A 22,283-nucleotide genomic window follows, 5' to 3' on the forward strand; every position below is an offset into this window, starting at 1 on the left:
AGTTAATATACAAAGTACTTCACGTTCGTTTGTAGGTAGATTAGGGCTTATGCCCGTAGCATACTAGTCGATAAAGCACCGAAGTGAGTTTGTAAGTTGCTTGTAATTAACGTTATCGAACACACGACGTCTAAGTATAGAGCCTTGACGAACTCCAGTCGGAATATAATGACGGGGGCTCTATAGGAGTGCCATACTTATTACCTGACACAAGATTCCATGTCGAGATGACAAAATGTCTGGCTACTGCAATGACATGACTGACAGGATATACTAAGGTATATGTGTCAATATTTAGCTGTCAGTCTATAAACTGGCACGTCGAGAAAGCTTAATTTGTTAGACCTGGGGTTAAGAATGAAACCCCCCAACAGCCATTGGACTTCGGTAGAGCCACACTGGATTGTTGCCATTGAAGATAAAAAGCTGGAACTGTTTTAAATCAGTTTCGTGTTTACACTGAAGCTGAGGGATTTGGCATCTCTGATCAAATTGTGACGTCATCGTGGACAGTGTGTGGAATTAACATCCAAGGTGACATTCTGTGCTTGCTATTAGCATGTTAGTATCAAACTGAAATACAACTGGATACAAATATGACGACAGCACCACCAATACTCCGGCAGGTATGTGACATGTAAACACTTGTAACATTTGACAGTTTTAAAGATTTTTTAGATGTTTTCATTCTTTTATTCTTCCACCAATTTCCTTTTTCGTCAATGATTTGTTCATTTATGGAATCCACATGTGTTGCATTCATTCATTCATCATTCGCACTATCAATAGGTCAATTCATTTCTTTTCCGTTTAATCAAATTCTTCGTACATGCTTCATTCGGTCGCCCGTGTATGCCTTTAACGTTCGTTCGGAAAAAAACTTGAGAACATTAATTTATAATTACAAATTGGTTTTCTGGATGACTTCTGACTAATACAGTGAAAACAAATGTTTGACTCCTTAATTCAAATACAGAAATTCTCTATGTAACGTTAAGTTATATATTGTATATTTCCTCTCAGATTTAACTGGTACCTATAACTTGAGATCATGAATTCAAACAGTTGTTTTGTGTCAGGATAGGGGTAGCCTAATGGTTAAAGAGTCCGCTTGTCACGCTGAAAACCAGGGTTCGATTCCCCACATGGGTACAATGTGTGAAGTCCATTTCGGGTGTGCATCTCGTACATTTGCAAATATTATACAGTAACTGTTTATTATTTATATATAGATTGAACTATGATTAACACGTTGGAGATAATAATACTGTATTAGCTGGTGAATCGGTTTGTAGTTTCTCTATACATGAGTCTACACTACCAGTTGTCCGACTTCCATTTGTGGAAGTTGCGATGGCTGAGTGGGTTAGACGGCTGACTTTGTGTGCTGGCGATTTGGTGCCTGACTGAGGGCGTGGGTTCGAATCCCGGATGGGACTCAACCCAACAAAAGTACTAGAGTCTGTACTTTACCAAGTTGTGTACAGACAGGAATATATTTTTATTCATCCAATCTTTTAGGGTAGGGTCAGCGAATAAGATTGTGTGCAGTGTTGTTTGTCCTCCAAGTTTATCAATATCTGATGATAGTGACTTCCAAAAGTCATCAGATTAACGTACATTAAAAAAAAGAGATGGAATGAATTTTCGCATTTGGCACATTTAGAGGCAAAAACAGTGATTGACATCTTGAGCATACAGAGGCATTCCCAAAAGCATCAACACTACACAGCCAGTTTTGGTTTTCTTTGTTCGCCTTTTTTATCGCCGCACTCAGCAATATTCACTGCTATACGGCGGCGGTCTGTAAATTCTCGAGTCTGGACTAAAAAATCCAATGATTGACATTTTGAGCATCGTACTATTCAATTGGGAACCGATGACATGTGTCTACCAAGTCAGCGAGCCTGACCACCCGTTCCCGTTAGTCGCCTCTTACGACAATCATGGGTTGCCATGGAACAATTCTAAACCGGATCTTCACATATACGTATGTTCTTTGATGGTCTGAGGGACGCAACTCAGCACACCTTTTCTCCTTGATGATGATGATGATGATGATGATGATGACGACGATAATCATACCTCACTTTGTATTTCAACATAGAACACTCTTTAAATGGCACAGTAAATGCACAGAATAGCAACGTCTAAAAAAGACCGCTCACAATAATTGCCAGGCATTTACGTCATCGAACAATTAGTGTCCAGACGATTGATCAGAAAGCCTGGCTATCTGTTTTGCTACAAGCAAATGCACTTTACAACAAGAAACAAAAACACACATAATAGGGATCTTATTATCTACTACACACTTGAATGCCCCCTCATAGGTTGTCGTTATACAAGGCCTACACATGCAACACACTGCCACATGCTATCTTAAAGTAGATCTCTGTTATATTTTTACCCGACAGCCACACGTTCAAAGGGTTAGCAGCGGGCGATCCTCTGCTCACACCCGCAGCAGCCAGAGGGCCTGCCACGAGGATATACAGGCACCTGGATCCACCCCGTGTGCCTCCACCCCCTCACAACCCGCCCCTACCCCCTCTCAACACGGCCGCACCCCCGTCGGATCAAGGCCGGTTAGTCTGGACAGTAAGAAAGCACCCCCAAGCATGCCCGGCGATGAAGTGGATGACGATTTGGAAACTGAACTCGATTTGAACGGTAAGTAGAACACTTAAACCCTGTTAATCCAGAAACTTCGCTTTCTGGACAACTACCGTTGTCTCCCCGACACAAAAGATGTAAAAGTAAACCCCGTTTATCCGGAATTGCGTCTCTACTTGTTTAGTACAGTCTATGATTGTACTGTCTGTTTTAACGGGGGTTCAGTTTATGTTTCTGTGTGTGTTGGGGAAGGTTTGCGGTAATCCCCTTCACGCTGTGAAGTGTAAGGAGATCTGAGTGTCTCCTGTGGTTAATAACTGTCTCTGCCACTGGGAATCGATGAACCCTACATCGAAGTCCACACGCATTCAACGGAAGTCGTGCATACTTTGTCACTTGAGTGAGTGAGTGAGTTTAGTTTTACGCCGCACCCAGCAATATTCCAGCTATATAGCGGCGGTGTGTAAATAATCGAGTCTGGACCAGACAATCCAGTGATCAACATCATGAGCATCGATCTGCACAATTGGGAACAGATGACATGTGTCCACCAAGTCAGCGAGCCTGACCACCCGATCCCGTTAGTCGCGTCTTACGACAGGCATTGGTTACTGAAGATCAATATTCTAACCCGGATCTTCACGGGTATTGTCACTTGAAGTTTTATTTCATCAAAAACTATCACTGTACATTTAACTGTTTTTATAGATATATAAAATGTTATTCCAAATGGGGGCGGTGGGGTAGCCTAGAGGTTGAAGCGTTCGCTGAGGACCGGGTTCGATTCCCCACATGGGTTCAATGTGAGAAGTCCATTTCTGGAGTCCCCCGCCTTGATAATGGTGGAATATTGCTATGTAAATCTAAACTAACTCACTATTCAAATTGGCGATTTATATAAATACATCAAAATACATATCAAAGAATGGACCTTTAGGTTTCTGTTTCAGAATCTATTTCATGATACGATATAATTAAACTTTATTTCTATAACAACCGAGACTGAAATATATTTCTGTGTGTTATAATGTCCCATGTCGATAGTGAGTGTTCACCAGTGTCCCCCAACCATTGCGTTATAACGAGGGTAATAATCAAGACTAGACCGTTAAAGATGTCTAAGTGACAACAGCAGGCTTTGTCCTGTATACACGCACATGGTACCTGCACTGTAGATATACCCCTTTAGATAGGTATATACTACTCAACAGAACCTAAGGACCGCTCGATTTATTCAAGATGTATTAGATAATCCATGGGATGACATATTAACTAATCGAGCGACACCACACATTAGTGAGTTTGGTTTTACGCTGCTTTTAGCAATATTCCAGCAATATAACGGCGGGGGACACCAGAAAAACGGGCTTCACACATTGTACCGATCTGGGGAATCGATACAGTAATATGAACGAATCGAATGGCACGACACATTAGCTATAGTAATATAAACTAAGAAGTAATTTTCGATAGAAACTGTTTGTGAAGGATGTTATTACCACTTTACCAGGTGTCTGGTTGTCTAATCTGTTGCGCAGAGTTGCTTCCCTTATGCGCGACAGAATTCTATGGCCATTGTTTCGAATTCGAATTTACTTTGATCATGGATCCCATACCCGAATCCAGATCTGATATAATCTTTTAAGATTGCACTTTCCCTTGTAGAGAAGCACCACAGCTATGACGACACAGGGACACGGACCTATGAGCGAGCTTGTCGTAAACTGGGCATTATTCCTTCTTCAAACTGCGTCAAAAAGCTTGGCCGGGCGACGGAGATCCTCGACCTCCAGTATTACGGAATGGGGTCCCGTGGAGCGATGGCTGTTTCCATGGCACTCGTCGTAAGTGTGGCCTTGTGATTATACTCTATTTCATTCATCCATTGGTCTGAAATGGAGTGACTCCTTGGTGTTTTAAGAAGTATTTGACAGGGGCGTAGGAACAGTTTTCAGAGCAGGGGGTGGGGTGGGGTGGCGGCTAATTTATGATAAGTATTGAAAATCAAAATGAAATTGTAGTTATGGTAAGGTAGATATGGTTTCGTCTTGAAAAAAATGTCCCCCCCTCCCCTACGTTGTGTACTCCTCTGTCAAGTGTAAGTTGGCAAGTCCTATGGTTCGAATCACGGATAGGACTCAAGCAAATTGCATTATAGTGTTTGCCTAGTCGTCTACATTCGCTGTGCCGATAGTGTTGTGGGCGTTGGATATTTGTTGTTCGAATCTCATATTCCTCCCAAATAAGTAGTAATCATCTAACACCTGCATTGCTTCGGGATTTCCTCCCACATTAAGCAGACACGCCGTAATATAACTGGAATACTGTTCACAGCGGCGTGAAACCCACTCACTCCCTACTCTAGGTCTGTTATGACCATTATGGTTCTGGCTTGTTTCACCCCATGACGTAACTGAAATACTGCTAGATGCGTTATTCCCAATTCACTCACTAACTCAAGGTATGTATTTTAAATCAGATAAACGACCGGATATCAAGCGTCAACATGAGCGGTAACGACATGGGACCGATGGGGATGATGTACATACAGCGGATGATGCAAGAAAACAACAATATTGTGGAACTGGTAAGCTAACATTCAGCATCACTCGTTACTTTTCGTAAACTACCACGAGTGATTGCTAGCTGATACAACCTAATTAGTAGTGTGTCTGTTCTTGTTGTATATCATCTTTCACTTTAAATCCTACGAAGCTATACTCGCAGTTATGTTTTATTCAAATATTTATTCAAATATTCATTTATTGATTCGTAGCATGAGGTGTCGAAATTCATCTGCCATTGAGTTAAACCAGAAGTCAAGAAGATATAATATACCAACAAACAAAAACAACCCAGATATTGTATGTCCTGGTTTTTAACAAGTATTCACGTAGAGATGTAATGTATGTTCCATTATGCTACAACTCTAATTTCAACAAACAGGACATTGCAAATGCATGATTAACTTGGTTCTACACAAGTAGGACCTCACAGAAGATTTGTGACGAATGTTCGTCACAGTTAGGAAAATATAGCGTAAGAGATGATAGTGTTACGCCGCATTTAGCAATATTCCCGCAATATCACTGCGGAGCACAACAGAAATGGGCTTCTCACATTGTACCCATGAGGGGAATCGAACGCTTTAAGCCCGGGTTATACAGAGATATTTATGGGTCTCTGGTACCTGCAGAATGTCTCCGAGAACAACCTTGGAACCGAAGGTGCCCAACATCTTGGGGAGCTACTGCGGGTGAACAAGGTGATCCGACATCTCAACGCTTCAGGTAGGTGTTTTCTGGGTGTCCTACCTCTCAACCCTGGCACACGTAACTTTCAAGTGTCAGGTATAGTCTCTACCTGTCTTCAGGAGGTAACTGCCAGTGGAACACACAGTTTCCCAGAAATTATTGAGAAAATCTTTGTTTCCTAATACTGATAAAAGAATTATATTAAATAGGTGCTACATTATGTAGTAAGGTACTCAATATGGGAGGCAACTCTTGTAGGCTTAAGAATGAACCTCACTACATCAAGAGTTATCTACCCTGGTATAGCAGACGGCTTCCTTTGTTGACCTGGCAGATTTGACAGAAGATAAACGAAGGCTGGTTCTAGATGATTTTGAAAGGGATGTGATTAATAGAAAAGAGTTTAGCTGGAAGCCATAACATTTCTCTGTCTACAGTATACAGAACTTTAAATATTCAGTCAGGAGTTGGGATTGAGCACAAGACAGGGGCAGGGAGGCCAAGGAAGTTCAGTACTACGGATCGCGGGCGACGTGGTCAGATTGTGAGTGGGGTAAAACTGGAAAGCGTTGAGAATATCAGAAATGAGATGAGTAATAGAGGAATTCCTCAGTATGTAATGAAACCCTCAGACAAGAATTACAAAGCGTTAACTGGGAGAAAAAGCGCGAAATTCCCTCACCATTGATGAAAGATGCAAAAGAGAAAGACGTTTTAACTGCGGTGTAGGGCCCACGAAGATCAAGACTGGGATAATGTTTTTTTGTCTGATGAAGGTTGTGTCTGGCTTTTCCCAAACTGTGTGAAAATCTGGAAATTTCACATGTGGGGTGGGAGATCATCCCGTGGAGTGACGCTGTTGTGTATTTTCACTGGAAATCTGACGAAGGAACGACATGTTGACATCTTAAATAATCACCTTCTTCCAACGGCCTGAACACTGTATGAAGATAATATTGGATTTTCCAACATTATATAACGACCCAAAACACACTGCGGTCTACACAAAACAGTGCTTGTGGGACGAAAATGTTCAAGCTGTTCACTGGCCCAGCTACAGCCTAGATCTTAACCCTAGTGGCAATGTGTGGGGACTAATGAAGGACAGAATAAACCAAAAAGGACTTAGAAATATTGAGGATATGAAGAAAGAAGTAGTGGAATATTAGGATACACTGTCACACGATTTCCTACAAACTTGGATCGGTAGTGTACCTTGGCGCATTCAGTCGTGTATTGCACAAAGTACTGAAAAGACACTTAGACTGTCAGAAAATCATATCTCAACATATTCATTTAAATATAGCTTCTATAGTTTATATACATGTATTAGATATTTGCCGAAAAAACTTCTCTCAATAATTCCTGAAACCATATCAGTTTGTGGAAATTAGAATCAACGATGCTTTTGGTCATGGGGTTCTGTTGATAAGAGGACACGTGACCCAGCCAGTAGTAAGTACCATCATGTGATATCAATTGAGTTTTCAAACGTTAAATATGTACCTGTTTGACTGCAATTTGATTTGCGGAATCTATTGAACCTCGATCTGGTGGGACGAATATTTATTATGTCGTTAAAGGGCTGAAATTGTACACTTCCCACTAAAATTGTAACTTTCCTCACTTGTTTGTTCTGTATTAGCACACAAAATTCCATTATTTTCAGGAAACGATTTTACAGACTCTGATGCACAACTCATAGCTAAACCCGTGGAGGTAGGAAACAATATGTTAAGGCTAGATTTCTATATAACTCGAAGTTCATGTGACCATGAACAATGTATTATTCGTATTCGAGATAAGTAGAGTTTAAATATTTGACAATGGTTTCAATAAGACTTACAGCGGGACCTGTAGTTTGATTCTACAGTGAGTCAGTGAGTGATTGAGTGAGTTTTGATTAGCGCTGTTTTGACCAGTGTTCCATTAAATCACAGCCTGTCAGCTTCATGTGAGTGAGTTAAGTGTTTTAACAATATTCCAGCAATATCACGGCGGGGGACACCAGAAATGGGTTTCACACATTGTACCCATGTGGAGAATCGAACCCGGGTCTTCGGCGTGACGAACGAACGCTTTAACCACTAGGCTACGCCACCGCCCCCAGCTTCTGCTGTCATTTACCACCTTGGTTAAACCCAGTGGCACGGAAGCACTGTTGACAAACCTAGAAACGGAATGAAGTCGAAAAGGGAATGTTTTACCTTAGCATAGTTAATGTTGTCTACTGTACAGGCACACACAGGGCTTCTCCGTCTCAACCTCAGCCACAACTCTTTCGGAGATGCAGCTGCTGAGGCTTTACAACAGATGATAGGTGAGTTCCTCTTCCTGGCGTGCCCAAGGGACGCAACTCTACAGAGCTAAATATATTTCTTTAAAGCAAAGACGAGTAACACAATAGCGTGACACATGAATATATGTGCTAGAACAGGTCTAGAACACTCATACCTGTGAGTGGATGAAGTTTTATGCTGCTTTGAGCAATATTCCAGCAATATATCAATAGGTTATTTCAAACACACATACCATGTTTCTTAACTTGGGAAATATATTCGATGTAGCAAAGTTTGGAAATGTCTTGAAATATGGGTTTTTTGCTTTAAAAGGAAGGCCTTTCCATGTTCCTTCCAAGCGTTGAAATAATTCTTTTGGTTACTGTGTATTGAACAAGATTAAATATTCAAAAACTATTTCACCTATTCCAGCTGAAAACAGTTCCCTGCAAGAACTAGACCTCAGCTGGAATCACTTCCGGGGCGCCGGGGCGATTCAGTTAGCTCAAGGATTGTCGGTTGGTAGAATATATTTTCCATCACCCAAATTCTGGCCATTTTAGCAGAAATTCTTTTTAGTGAGTGAGTGAGTTTGGTTTTACGCCGCTTTTAGCAATATTCCAGCAACACCAAAATGGGCTTCACCCATTAATTATTTTTAGGAAATTAAGCAAATAGTTTTAGGTATTACATTAACACAAGTAATATTAATGCATTCCAGTCATTAAACCTGGTGCTTGTCGCAAAAACCAATTCGGAGGAATCGGGTACTTACAATATCCAGACCCGTGAAGATCCGGGTCATCAACCCATGATTGTCGTAAGAGGCGGCCAACAGGATCGGGTGGTCCGGATCGCGGACGTGGTTGACACATGACATCGTATTCCGATTGCGTAGATCTATGTTTATGATGTTGATCACTGGATTTTCGGGTCAGACTTAATTATCCTACAAACCGCCGCCATATAGCTGGCATATCGCTGAGTGCGGCGTTAAACAACAAGTAAACAAACAAAGTATAATAATGTAACCTGGCTGATTTTGTGTCATTTCATAACGACTATGATCGTTGTTCATCGTATCAACCACTAGTACAGCTGGGCAAGAGTACACACGATCGTAATAAAGCTTGAATACTTACCGTAAAACAACATTCGTTCATCTTTCCATTTGTTTCCCGATCCCAGGAGAACGTCAACATCAAAGTGTTCAACGTGTCCTGGAACGGCTTCGACGACGACGGTGCCGTAGCGCTGGCGTCGTGTTTGAAGAACAACTCCGTTGTGGTCGACCTGGACGTGGCTTGCAACAGGGTTGGACAAATCGGGGTCTTGGAGCTCGTCTCAGCGTTAAAGGTCAACGACACTCTGGAAACACTACGGGTAATGAAACACTAGGGGTTGCATGGGGCAGGGTTTAGTTGGGGTGATGATGGAGACATTTGTTTGGATTATTACCAAAATAAATACAAATACAGGAATAATGGAAAACGATATTTTGCCCTCACAAAATAAGATAACTTGTTCGCTGAATATGGTGGTTGTAAGGGAATATGTTTTGTTATGTATCAGTCAGTACAAACGCTCTCGTGTCACTGGATTGTCTGATCCATCATGTGATTGTCAGGTCTATCTCGTTCGTTCACATCTGCTATCTTACGGTAGGATTGCGCGGCGTCAAGACACAAACAGTTACTGTTTATGACTGACTGAGTTTGGTTTTACGCCGCTTTTAGCAATATTCCAGCAACATCACGGCGGGGACACCAGAAATGGGCTTCACACATTGTGCCCATGTGGGGATTCGAACCCGGATCTTCGGCGTGACGAGCCAACGCTTTAACCATTAGGCTACCCCACCGCCCCAGTTACTGTTTATGCTCATTGTTATATTATGAGTGAAGGTGCTACTGCTAGGGCAGAAAATGTTAACCCTTTTGCGAGCATCTGGTGTCATCATTGACATTCGGTGAACTATCTATATTACCTCAGTGCAAATTTGCTTCTTACGCCGAATGCAGTTTGGATAATCTAGACTGATTATATGTTCCTTTAACCGACAAGAATCAGTGACAAGTATATTCGGTCTTTAACCATCTACTGTGCTAACACGGTCGTGTATGGTATCTACACGATAACGTATGACTTAAATACGTCTTGTGTGCCATTAAGCCGCTCATGTGTCTTGTATAAACACCCAAGTTTGGCGCCTACACGTGTGGCGCATAGAATCTATGTCGAAACGTCGCCTATACAGAATAGAGAAGTTGTATATCCATAAAAATAGTACTCATTCTCCCACTACCCAACTTCTAGAATGTCAAACAAAGAAGTGTTATATCCACTGATTTCAGATAGGTAAGAATAACATCTCAGACGAGTGTGCAGGAGCAGCTGTGGAAATTCTGAAGAGGACGGACACCATGAAACTGACCAAACTGGACATGTCGGTGTGTACAGGTCACATGGTTTAATTATTTCCGGGGTATTTTTAACAGGTCTTATGGATAAGTTAACTGAGCCGTGTAGTATTAATGCATGTGTTACAGATATGTGTCCAAGGTATCTTTATGTAAAATGAAATGTGACATACAAATACAAAAATGAAATTACCCTGAGTGGTGATGTGGACACATGCAACACTTCGAGCCTTTCACAACAAATGAGTGAGTGAGGGAGGGAGTTTAGTTTTACGCCACTTTTAGCAGTATACCAGCAATATCGCGGTAGGGGACACCAGAAACATGCATCACACATTGTTCCCAAGTGGGAATCGAACCCGGGCCTGCGGCGCGACGAACGAACGCTTTAACCACTAGGCTACCTCACCGCCCTCCACAACAAAAAGCTGACACTCCATATAACTGGAATATCGAAAAAAGCAGAGTTAAACTCAACCCACTCACTCCTCCGGCCGGCTATGAAGGGTGTTGACCCCCAGCTCACTGGGGCTCCTACCCGTGAAGATCCAGGCTAGAATTGATCTTCAGAAACCCATGCTTGTAAGAGGCGACTAAGGGGATCGGGTGGTCAGGCTCGCTGACCTGGTTGACACATGTCATATTGTATCCCAATTACGTAGATTGATGCTCATGATGTCAATCACCGGATTGTCTGGTCCAGACTTAATTATTTACAGACCGACAGAATATAGCTGGAATATTGCTGAGTGCGACGTAAAACTAAACTCACTTATGGTGTTGATTCGAACCCCTCCATTTGAGATAAGACCGCCTCCGTGGTGTAGTGGTTAGAGCGTCCGCCCGGAGAGCGGAAGGTCGCGGGTTCGATCCCTGACCGCGTCATACCAAAAGACTTTAAAATATGGTACTTGTTGGTCCCTGCCTGGCGTTCGGCATTAATGGGTACAACAAGGACTGGTAGGCTCGGAGTCAGTATAATGTGTCTGAGTGGGGAATTCATGCTTCACTGCGGCATGGTATCTCAGTGAGCTAGCACTATAAAAACCATCTTAAGTCTGGGCTAGTACAAGCAGCCGCACATACACATACACACGCATGCACGTCGTCATATGAGCGAAATATTCTCAAGCACGATGTTAAACCCAATTTCACCTCATCTCACCTCCATTTCAGATAAAACGTTCGAACATCACTTTTACCTTTTTCAAAGCATTTCTTCTGCGACAGGATGTGAGCCTGAATACCAGGTTCGCCTAACACACACACATCACCGGCTGGCTGTGAATGGTGTAAATTCGAACGCTTAATTAGAGATAAAAGTGAGTGAGTGAGTGAGTTGGGTTTTACGCCGCTTTTAACAATATTCCAGCAATGCCAGAAATATGCTTCACACATTGTACCCATGTGGGGAATCGAACCCGGGCCTTCGGCGTGACGAGTATTCATGCTTCACTGCGGCATGGTATCTCAGTGAGCTAGCACTATGCAAAACATTAAAAGTCTGGGCTAGTACAAGCAGCCGCACATACATATACACACGCATGCACGTCGTCATATGAGCGAAATATTCTCAAGCACGATGTTAAACCCAATTTCACCTCATCTCACCTCCATTTCAGATAAAACGTTCGAACATCACTTTTACCTTTTTCAAAGCATTTCTTCTGCGACAGGATGTGAGCCTGAATACCAGGTTCGCTTAACACACACACATCACCGGCTGGCTGTGAATGGTGTAAATTCGAACGCTTAATTAGAGATAAAAGTGAGTGAGTGAGTGAGTTGGGTTTTACGCCGCTTTTAACAATATTCCAGCAATGTCACAGCAATGCCAGAAATATGCTTCACACATTGTACCCATGTGGGGAATCGAACCCGGGCCTTCGGCGTGACGAGCCAACGCTTTAACCACTAGGCTACCCCACCGCCCTAGAAATACAACGTTGAACATCACTCACACCTATTCCAACACATTTCTTTTCCGGCAGGATGTGATCCTGAGCTCTAGATTCGCCGACCTCGTGTCCGACCTGTACGACGTGCACCCCGAGTTAGACATTGTCTATGGCTACACCGACTCCTACGGCAAGCGCAAGATGAAGGGGTACGACGTAGTGGAGGAAGCCATGCACGTGATCAGCACGTACCTCAAAGAAAAGGACATCACCATTGTGGAGTTGTTCAGCCGTTTCGACGCCGACGGGAGCATGAGCGTCACGCACGAGGAGTTTAAGGAGGGACTCAAGGTCAGTTTTAAGATGGGTGAGAATGGTGAGTGAATACGCTGTTTTTACCAATGTCCCTGCAATGTCAGGACGGGGGACACCATATGACAACAGGAATATAGAACAAATTTTATGGATAAGAACTTCTTTATTTCGTAAGTGCGACGTATCGTATCAGTTGTTATCCATAAAATCTGTTCAGTAGTGTACGTCTCAACGTCTTCTAAAATGCCACTCAAACAAGAAATGATCACAAGAATTAGAAATAATTAACATCGAGAAATATAAAACAAGTGAGTCTAGGCTTTTGCCGCTTTTAGCAATATTCCAGCAAAATCACGACGGGGGACACAGAAATGGGCTTCACAGAGTATATCTATGTTGGGAATCGAACCCCCTCTTCAGCGTGAGGGACGAACGCTTTAACCACTAGGCTACCCCACTGCCCCTTATGTTCTAAACATATATAGCATACTTCTAACATGTTAGTCATATCACATGACATGTAAACTGCTTGAAATCGACGTTTTCATAATACATCTTTCACGTTTGATCTTGCTGATTACACAAACTGTTTTATATTTTTCGGTTATTTCCACGCTATCTTTCAGCGTGCCAAAAATCATCCGTTTAGGATATTGATGACTTTGCTATTTGCGTTAGCTCCGTCCGCGGTCCGTCAACCGCTACACTGTCAACTAAACGGTATGTCTTTATTATTTCATTTTCCTTTATGGGTGTTACGTGAAATATTACCTAAAATTATTTGACTTGTTATCTGAACTACCAGTCATTCTCGGAAAATTTCACACACACTGTCATTTAGAATGTGAATAATTGATACATGTTTTTAGACAGAATGTGATTCGTTTAACGCTATATCACCTAATTTGAAAGCAGCTTCACAGGAGTTACCTCCTAGTTCATCGTAAAAAGCAATGAGAACATTATCCTATTTTCAAGTTCCTCAAACTGGGCCTCCATTCACATGGATAAGTCGGTTATTTTGTCACGCGACTGTATTCTACAGAAAGGACAGAATATGACGCTATATAATATTCATTGTACCAAATTCACCATATAAGTTATAAGGACCCAGTTGTTAAAGTAATTATTACACCCTTGTTTAAGTAAACTACACGTCATTGTTACTTGACTCCTAGGCAGTCAGAAGTTATCTCTCATTTCAAGCTCAGCATGTACTCTGCTGTTGCTGATGTATTGTAGGGCTGTCGCTGACAGTCCAACTATTCCCATTTATAGGTTAGCCCAGGATTTTATAAATACAAGCTTTCCTTTTGTGCGGCCTCATAAAACAGCGCAGAGGGTCAAGGGTTTGTCAAATAATGTATGCAAAATGTGTAAGGGGTTATGCCTTAAGGGACCGTTCATAATTTATGGCTAGGGGTTTCATGATGATTTGGGGATGGGGATGGGGATGGGGGGTCACATTTGGTTCTGGGGAGGTGGGAGAGGGGTCAGCAATTTTGTACACATGTACTTGGGGGATCAGCAATTTTGTCATAAAAATGTAAAAAATTATGCTTATAAATTATGGGAAGAAGGAGGTGGGTCATTGATTTTGTACATGATATGCAAAGAGGGGGGGTGTCACTTATTTTGTACGTAAATTTTAGGGAGGCGGTCATTCACATTGTACATGCTTCTGCGTAGAAATCATAAAAAAGAAAACCCACCCCATCCCCCCTGCCATAAATTTTGAAAGGTCCTAAGGTCACTGTTACATATACTGGTCCAGTTTTCCGATTTCGACACAAGTATTATTTATTTAATAAATAATATTTCACGTCAAAATATCTCTTCTGTTGAACTTCTGTGAAATGATTTACCTTTTGATCAAATCATTGGCGGATTTATTTTCCAAATCGCATGCATTGCATACGGTTTGTGAAATGGTGGCACTGATGAAAATAAGATGCAGCAAAGGGAGGTAACTCCTGTAGAGTTGCTTTTATATTAGTTCGCTATAGCGTTAAATGAATCACATTATGTCTCAAAACATGTATCAATTATTCACATTTTAAATTATATTGTGCGTGAAATTTTCCGAGATAACTGTTAATAATTGAGGAAACAAATCAAATAATTTTAGAGAATATTTCACGTAACACCCATAACGGAAAATGAAGTAATAAAGACATGTCGTTTAGTTGATGGTTTAAAGGTCGACGGATCGCGGACGGAGCTATAATGCAAATAGCAAAGTCATCAATATCCTTAAACGGACTATTTTTGCCACGCTGGGTCATAGCGTGAATTTAACAGAAAAATAGATCATGAGATGAGCGACATCAAACGTAATAACCACGACAATGCCGGGTTTAATGCAGTTTACCTGCCAAGAGAAATGACGAACATGTACTAGGGAGGTCAGCAATTTTGTACATAAAAATGTTAAAAAATTATGCTTAAAAATTATAGGTGGGGTGTGTGTGATTTTGTACATGGTTTGCAAGGAGGGCTCACTTACTTTGTACGTAAATTTTAGGAGTGTGTGTCATTCACATAGTACATGCTTCTGCATAAAAAATCCTCTCTCTCTCTCTCTCTCTCTCTCTCTCTCTCTTCTCTCTCTCTCTCTCTCTCTCTCTCTCTCTCTCTCTCTCTCTCTCTCTCTCTCTCTCTCTCTCTCTCTCTCTCTCTCTCTCTCTCTCTCTCTCTCAGAGACAACAAACTTGCCATAAATTATGAACGGCCCCCTAAGGTCATTGTTACTGTTACATAATACTGGTCCAGTTTTCCGATTTCGACACAAGTATCATTTATTTAATATTTCACGTCAAAATATCTCTAATTTACCTCTTCATCTAATCATTGGCGGATTTTTTCGGTTTTCAAATCGCATGCATTGGATACGGTCTTTGAAACGGTGACACTGATGAAAATAGGCTACAACAAAGGGGGGTAACTCTTGTAAAGTTGCTTTCAAATTAGTTGTTATAAGCGTTAAAACGAATCACATTCTGTCTAGGGGAAAAAACATGTATCAATTATTCACATTCTAAATGACATTGTGTGTGAAATTTTCCAAAATGACTGTTAGTTCAAGTTACAAATCAAATAATTTTAGATAATGTTTCAGGTAACACCCATAAAGGAAAATGAAATAATAAAGACATACCGTATAGCTGATGATTAAGGAGGTTATGCGTAGACGGTTCGATGACGGAGCTATAATACATAGCCGCAAATTATCAAATCAAATCCTAAACGGATGATTTTTGCCACGCTGGGACATAGCGTGAAATTAAACGATGAATAGATAACAGTTTGAGTAGTCAGCAAGTTCAAACATGATAGTACTCAATGACAATATAGACATGCAGTAAACCTGCCAAGAGAACTGACGAACATCTACCTAAAAACTTCGGGTGTCTATCACATGAGGGGCTGTGGGGTAGCCTAGTGGTTAAGCGTTCGATTCGCGCCAGAACCCGAGGTCGATTCCACCCACATGGACATAATGTGTGAAGCCCAGTTCTGTGTCCCCGATATCGTGATGTTAAAAGCGGCGCTGGAATGTTGCCAATTGAGTATTGAAGAATCATTCACTGTTTTTGATTTACGATCTCGTGGTTGACATGGGATCTATGAAATAGGCTGGCAGTGTTTGACAATTTTTAGATACTATATATTACGAAACATTTAGGGGAAAAGTAAGTCTTCTTTTGTCGGATGCATGTCCTTGATTGTCGTGTATGGCGGAGGGAGAGAATGTCACTTAATGAGTGACACTCTATAATATTGGTCATTGTTACTGTTACATAATACTGGTCCAGTTTTCCGATTTCGACACAAGTATCATTTATTTAATAATAATATTTCACGTCAAAATATCTCTAATTTACCTCTTCATCTAATCATTGGCGGATTTTTTCGGTTTTCAAATCGCATGCATTGGATACGGTCTTTGAAACGGTGACACTGATGAAAATAGGCTACAACAAAGGGGGGTAACTCTTGTAAAGTTGCTTTCAAATTAGTTGTTATAAGCGTTAAAAACGAATCACATTCTGTCTAAAAACATGTATCAGTTATTCACATTCTAAATGACATTGTGTGTGAAATTTTCCGAAAATGACTGTTAGTTCAAGTTACAAATCAAATAATTTTAGATAATGTTTCAGGTAACACCCATAAAGGAAAATGAAATAATAAAGACATACCGTATAGCTGATGACAAATGGGTAGACGGTTCGATGACGGAGCTATAATACATAGCCGCAAATTATCAAATCAAATCCTAAACGGATGATTTTTGCCACGCTGGGACATAGCGTGAAATTAAACGATGAATAGATAACAGTTTGAGTAGTCAGCAAGTTCAAACATGATAGTACTCAATGACAATATAGACACGTAGTAAACCTGCCAAGAGAACTGACGAACATCTACCTCAAAACTTCGGGTGTCTATCACATGAGGGGCTGTGGGGTAGCCTAGTGGTTGAAGCGTTCGATTCCCCGCATGGACATAATGTGTGAAGCCAAGTTCTGTGTCCCCGTCGTGATGTTGCTGGAATGTTGCCGAGTATTGAAGAATCATTCACTGTTTTTGATTTACGATCTCGTGGTTGACATGGGATCTATGAAATAGGCTGGCAGTGTTTGACAATTTTAGATACTATATATTACGAAACATTTAGGGGAAAAGTAAGTTTCTTTTGTCGGATGCATGTCCTTGATTGTCGTGTATGGCGGAGGAGAGAATGTCGCTTCACGAGTGACACTCTATAATATTCATTGTACCAAATTCGCCATATCAGTTATAAGGATCATGTTGTCAAAGTAATTAGTACACCCTTGTTTAAGTATAAAACACGTGTTGTTACTTGACTCCCAGGCAGTCAGAAGTTATCTCCCCTTTCAAGCTCAACGTGTACTTTGCTGTTACTGATGTATTGTAGGGCTTCGCTGACAGTCCAACTATTCTCATATATAGGTTAGCCCAGGGTTTTAGAAAACAAGCTTTCCTTTTGTGCGGCCTCATAAAATAACGCATAGGGTCAAGAGTTTGTCAAGTAATCAATGCAAACTGTGTGAGGTGAATTTGCCTTATGGTCAGTGTTATTGTTACAGATACTGGCCCAGTTTTCCGATTTCGACACAAGTATATTTTATTTAATAAATAATATTTCACGTCAATATATCTCTTCTGTTGAACTTCTGTGAAATGATTTACCTTTTGATCAAATCATTGGCTGATTGGTTTTTCAAATCGCATGCATTGCATGCGATTTGTAAAATGGTGGTACTGATGAAAATAAGATGCAACTAAGGGAGGTAACTCTTGTAGAGTTGCTTTTAAATTAGTTCGCTATAGCGTTAAATGAATCACATTATGTCTCAAAACATGTATCAATTATTCACATTTTAAATTATATTGTGTGTGAAATTTTCCGAGCTGACTGTTAATAATTGAGGAAACAAATCAAATAATTTTAGAGAATATTTCATGTAACACCCATAACGGAAAATGAAGTAATAAAGACATATCGTTTAGTTGATGGTTTTAAGTTCGACGGATCGCGGACGGAGCTAGCAAATAGCAAAGTCATCAATATCCTTAAACGGACTATTTTTGCCACGCTGGGTCATAGCGTGAATTTAACACGAAAGAAAGAAATCAGATCGTGATATGAGCAACATTAAACGTAATAACCATGACAATGTCGGTTTTTTTAATGCAATTTGCCTGCCAAGAGAAATGACGAACATGTTAGAACTAAAATCGGTGTCCATAACATGAGGGGCGGTGGGGTAGCCTCGTGGTTAAAGCGTTCGCTCGTCACGCCGAAGACCCGGGGTCGATTCCCCACATGGATGTAATGTGTGAAGCCCATTTCTGTGTTCCCCGCTATGATATTGCTGGAATGTTGCTAAAAGCGGCGTAAAACAATACTCACCCACTTACTATAACATGAACAATATTCTGAAATGTTCAGACAAGGAATGACAATTGAGTATTGAAGAATCATTCACGATTTTTCCTTTACGATCTCGTGGTTTACATGGGATCTATGAAATAGGATGGCAGTGTTTGACAATTTTAGATACTATATATTATGAAACAATTAGGGAAAAAGTAAGTCTATTTTGTCGGATGCATGTCCTTGATTGCCGTGTATGGCGGCATTCGTGACCAACTCGTGTTATTCCTGAACAAGCCGGTTACGGAAATGGGCGAATGGTGACGAATCTTTTTGGAGGTTACGGAAGGAGCGAGTGGTGACGAATGGGATGGTGGATGTCTTTCCTAGATTGGTAGCTTGGTTTTTAAATGTATGCGTAGACTATCATTTAAATGAGAAAGGATCAACAACTTGAAACACAGTGGTTCTTTTATTCCGAACGGAGTTGTGGGGTAGCCTAATGATTAAAGCGTTCGATCATCACACTGAAGACTCGGGTTCGATTCCCCACATAGGCACAATGTGTGAAGCCCATGTCTAGTGTTCCCCGCTATGATATTGCTGGAATATTGCTGAAAGCGGCGTAAAACCATACTCACTCACTCACTTTTATTCCGATCAAGGTTGTTGCCTGTGAAAGCTGGGGTAATTTGTTCTTGTGCGCCATGAGCGTTCTTGGAAGAGACATAACTCATGAATTTAGTAGAGTCTAAGATCGAAGTACCGCACTGACTGCAGACATCTGAGGCAAGTGTATGACGCAGTCTTCAAAGCACAATGTTTTAGTGAAGACATTCATTGGAAATTGATAGCTTTGTGTAAACATTTTATTTTCATTGTAAAGAAAACGCGTTTAATACAGCTATTTTAATAGAATTGATTTGATTATATGTTTTTAAACTTCATTAAGCCGCTGACAATGGTTGAATCTGTCACTTAAACGCTCTGAAAGTGAATGTGAGATATACATGTATATTACATCGAATCGGATGGGGTTCGTATAATTAAGGTTGTGAATTAAATTTTAAGCACATGATAAAGCATGATTAAGCACGATAAATGGTGTACAAGGTGACCGAAAGATTGCGTAGATAAATGTACATGGTGTCAATGTCAGAATTATTTTTCATGTAGCTGAAATATTGGTGGGTGTGGCGTTTAACAACAGGAAGAAACTATTCCATATCACGTGCACTGACAGGGTCACCTTTGTTGAGTCCACGTGTCTTGTGTGTCCATAGGATGCTGGGATACCGCTGACTGACCTCCAGGTGGAGGAGATCATCAAGCAGCTGGACATGGATGGGGATGGGGAGATCGACTTCAGGTAAGTCACGGCAGAAGGAAGGAGTGAGGAAGCTAGACGCTGGACAGGTTTCGTCAGCTTAAAAAAGCATGTCTCATTCCAAGCTAGCTTAGGGGTAGTGGTTAAAGCGTTCGCTCGTAACGCCTAACACCCGGGTTCGATTCCCCACATTGATACATTGTGTGAAGCCAATTTCTGGTTTCCCCCGCCGTGATATTTGCTGGAATACTGCTAAAAGCGGAGTAAAACTAAACTCAGTCATTCTCATCCTCGATAATCTCCAGGGTATACGTTACGATCACTCTCCACTATATATATATGATCGTAACGTATATCCTGAAAATTATCGAGGATGAGTCATTCCAAGCTCTGTGTAAAACTCTGTTAGGCTGCATTATATTGCTAGTACACACTGTTTCCAGGGGCGGTGGGGGTAGCCTAGTGGTTAAAGCGTTTGCTCGTCGCGCCGAAGACCCGGGGTCGATTCCCCACATGGGTAAAATGTGTTAAGCCCATATCTGGTGTTCCCCGCCGTGATATTGCTGGAATATTGCTAAAAGCGGCGTAAAACCATACTTACTCACTATTTCCAAAGGGAAATGAGCATGACCATATAAAACCATGTTTTCTATGTGTTGTTCATATTCAACCTCAACCAGCAGCTAAGCGGGCGGGCGAAATACAAACTTAAAAAGTGTCATTTGTTTCAGTCAAAGTTATATATTATATTCAGAGACAAAGCGCTAGTCAAGACGGCATGCAACAGACGCAAATGCGCCATGTACTGAAATTAGACTTTTGAAATTAGACGATTTTGGACTATCTGATTCAGATAAGTGCCGTTATATGTCGGGTTTTATTTTCTGTTTGTAGTGAGCTAGTGATATCTACGAAGAATGTTTTATAAGGGACCGCCACAGGAAGCCTGGGTTCGGATCTCACATCGAATGCGAACCTGTGAAGAACACGGTGTTTCGACAAGAAGTGAAGAAAGACAAGTGTTTTGTGTGTGTTGCGCAGGCGACCTGTCAGAACAGTGTGCCAGGGCCATTCATTTATAACATTGATACTGTCCACACGCCCTGTTTGGACAACACACTTTTATCGTTTAATAGAACATTTCGATGAATATTGATTTTAATTATGCTTGTTGAAGACAATAAAAATACTGAATGTTGCGGATACATAAAATAACAAAGCTCTTTGATAAATTAACATATATTGAACATAAAACTTGGTACCTGACAATTCAGCTCAGCACCTCGAAATTTCAACTTCGCTGCTTTTATTCGGACATATTTATATTTCAGCGGCAATAAAAGGTTTCCGTAAAATAACAGGTATTTGTGTTAGCCGATATGCATGTGGCATAGTTGTGTCAAGGCCTGTACTAATCCGTCTCACCGCCCATCCCTTACTACAATGCTGAGCCCTTCGTATAGGTTCTAAAGGTATAGGTTCTAATTCTTACGACATTAGGAATCCTTTTCAATTTAATTGTAATTTCCATCAAGTTATATTATCAGTTAGTCAACAGGATTGAGAACACAGTTTTATGTGAGACTCTCTTCGGCAGTGGTTTGCTATATCGCTACCAACTGCACATTACACTGTACTACCTGATGTGTCTCATGATGTCTAAAGCGCTATCATAGTGCTGTGGGTGGATTGGTGAAACATGTAAATCAGTTGGACTGAACTGAATATAGTTTCCAAAGTATGACCAAAATATATCTGTTGATTTTTGTTTTCTTTACGATTGGTTGGTTGTTGCTTAAGGTCTCACTCAACAATATTACAGCTATATGGAGGCGGTCTGTAAATAATCGAGTCTGGACCAGACAGTCCAGTGATCAACATCATAAGCATCGATCTACGCAATTGGAATACGATGGCATGTGTCAATTTCAGAGAGCATGACCACCCTATCCCATTAGTCGCCTCTTATGACATGCATGGCTGGCTGAAGACCAATTCTAACCCGGATTTTCACATAGAGAGATCGCATCTCATTTCGTCAAGTTCATTTCATCGGCTGGTACGACCAGGATAGTTTGTTTGAGTCCTGCACTAAGGCGCTTTGAAATTCTGAACTTTCTTGACTCTAAAACCTTACATACTGCCGCCATAAATATTTTGCTTCGTTTTGTAAGATCTCCCAAGATGAAACATGACTGTTTCCAACAAGTAAGCTTGTCGTATAGAAATGTCCACTACATACGATCCAGTATAGAAAGGGCTTGTACAG

At 41.1% G+C, this 22,283-nt stretch overlaps 1 protein-coding gene across 1 annotated transcript; it reads left to right on the forward strand.

The window, feature by feature from the left end:
- Window positions 1-596: 596 nt before the first annotated feature.
- LOC124277366 (leucine-rich repeat-containing protein 74A-like) lies at window positions 597-21,768 on the forward strand. Its single transcript, XM_046713034.1, has 13 exons — window positions 597-626; window positions 2,418-2,673; window positions 4,282-4,460; window positions 5,096-5,203; window positions 5,813-5,906; window positions 7,540-7,589; window positions 8,109-8,190; window positions 8,582-8,667; window positions 9,338-9,532; window positions 10,504-10,599; window positions 12,561-12,818; window positions 19,971-20,056; window positions 20,909-21,768. Exons 1-13 carry the CDS (start codon window positions 597-599, stop codon window positions 20,940-20,942), a joined length of 1,554 nt encoding a protein of 517 aa, XP_046568990.1. The 3' UTR covers window positions 20,943-21,768.
- The last annotated feature ends 515 nt before the right edge of the window (window positions 21,769-22,283 follow it).

The sequence above is a fragment of the Haliotis rubra genome, unplaced genomic scaffold, assembly GCF_003918875.1.
Source record: "Haliotis rubra isolate DU_JTF1 unplaced genomic scaffold, ASM391887v1 Scf220, whole genome shotgun sequence".
NCBI lineage: Eukaryota > Metazoa > Mollusca > Gastropoda > Lepetellida > Haliotidae > Haliotis > Haliotis rubra.

Bases quoted from the DNA above. Each gene is read 5' to 3' on its own strand.
- LOC124277366 (XM_046713034.1), top strand. From the start codon at position 597: ATGACGACAGCACCACCAATACTCCGGCAG. The intron at 627-2,417 runs GTATGTGACATG...TTTACCCGACAG, and splicing joins CACCACCAATACTCCGGCAG to CCACACGTTCAAAGGGTTAG. The intron at 4,461-5,095 runs GTAAGTGTGGCC...ATTTTAAATCAG, and splicing joins CTGTTTCCATGGCACTCGTC to ATAAACGACCGGATATCAAG.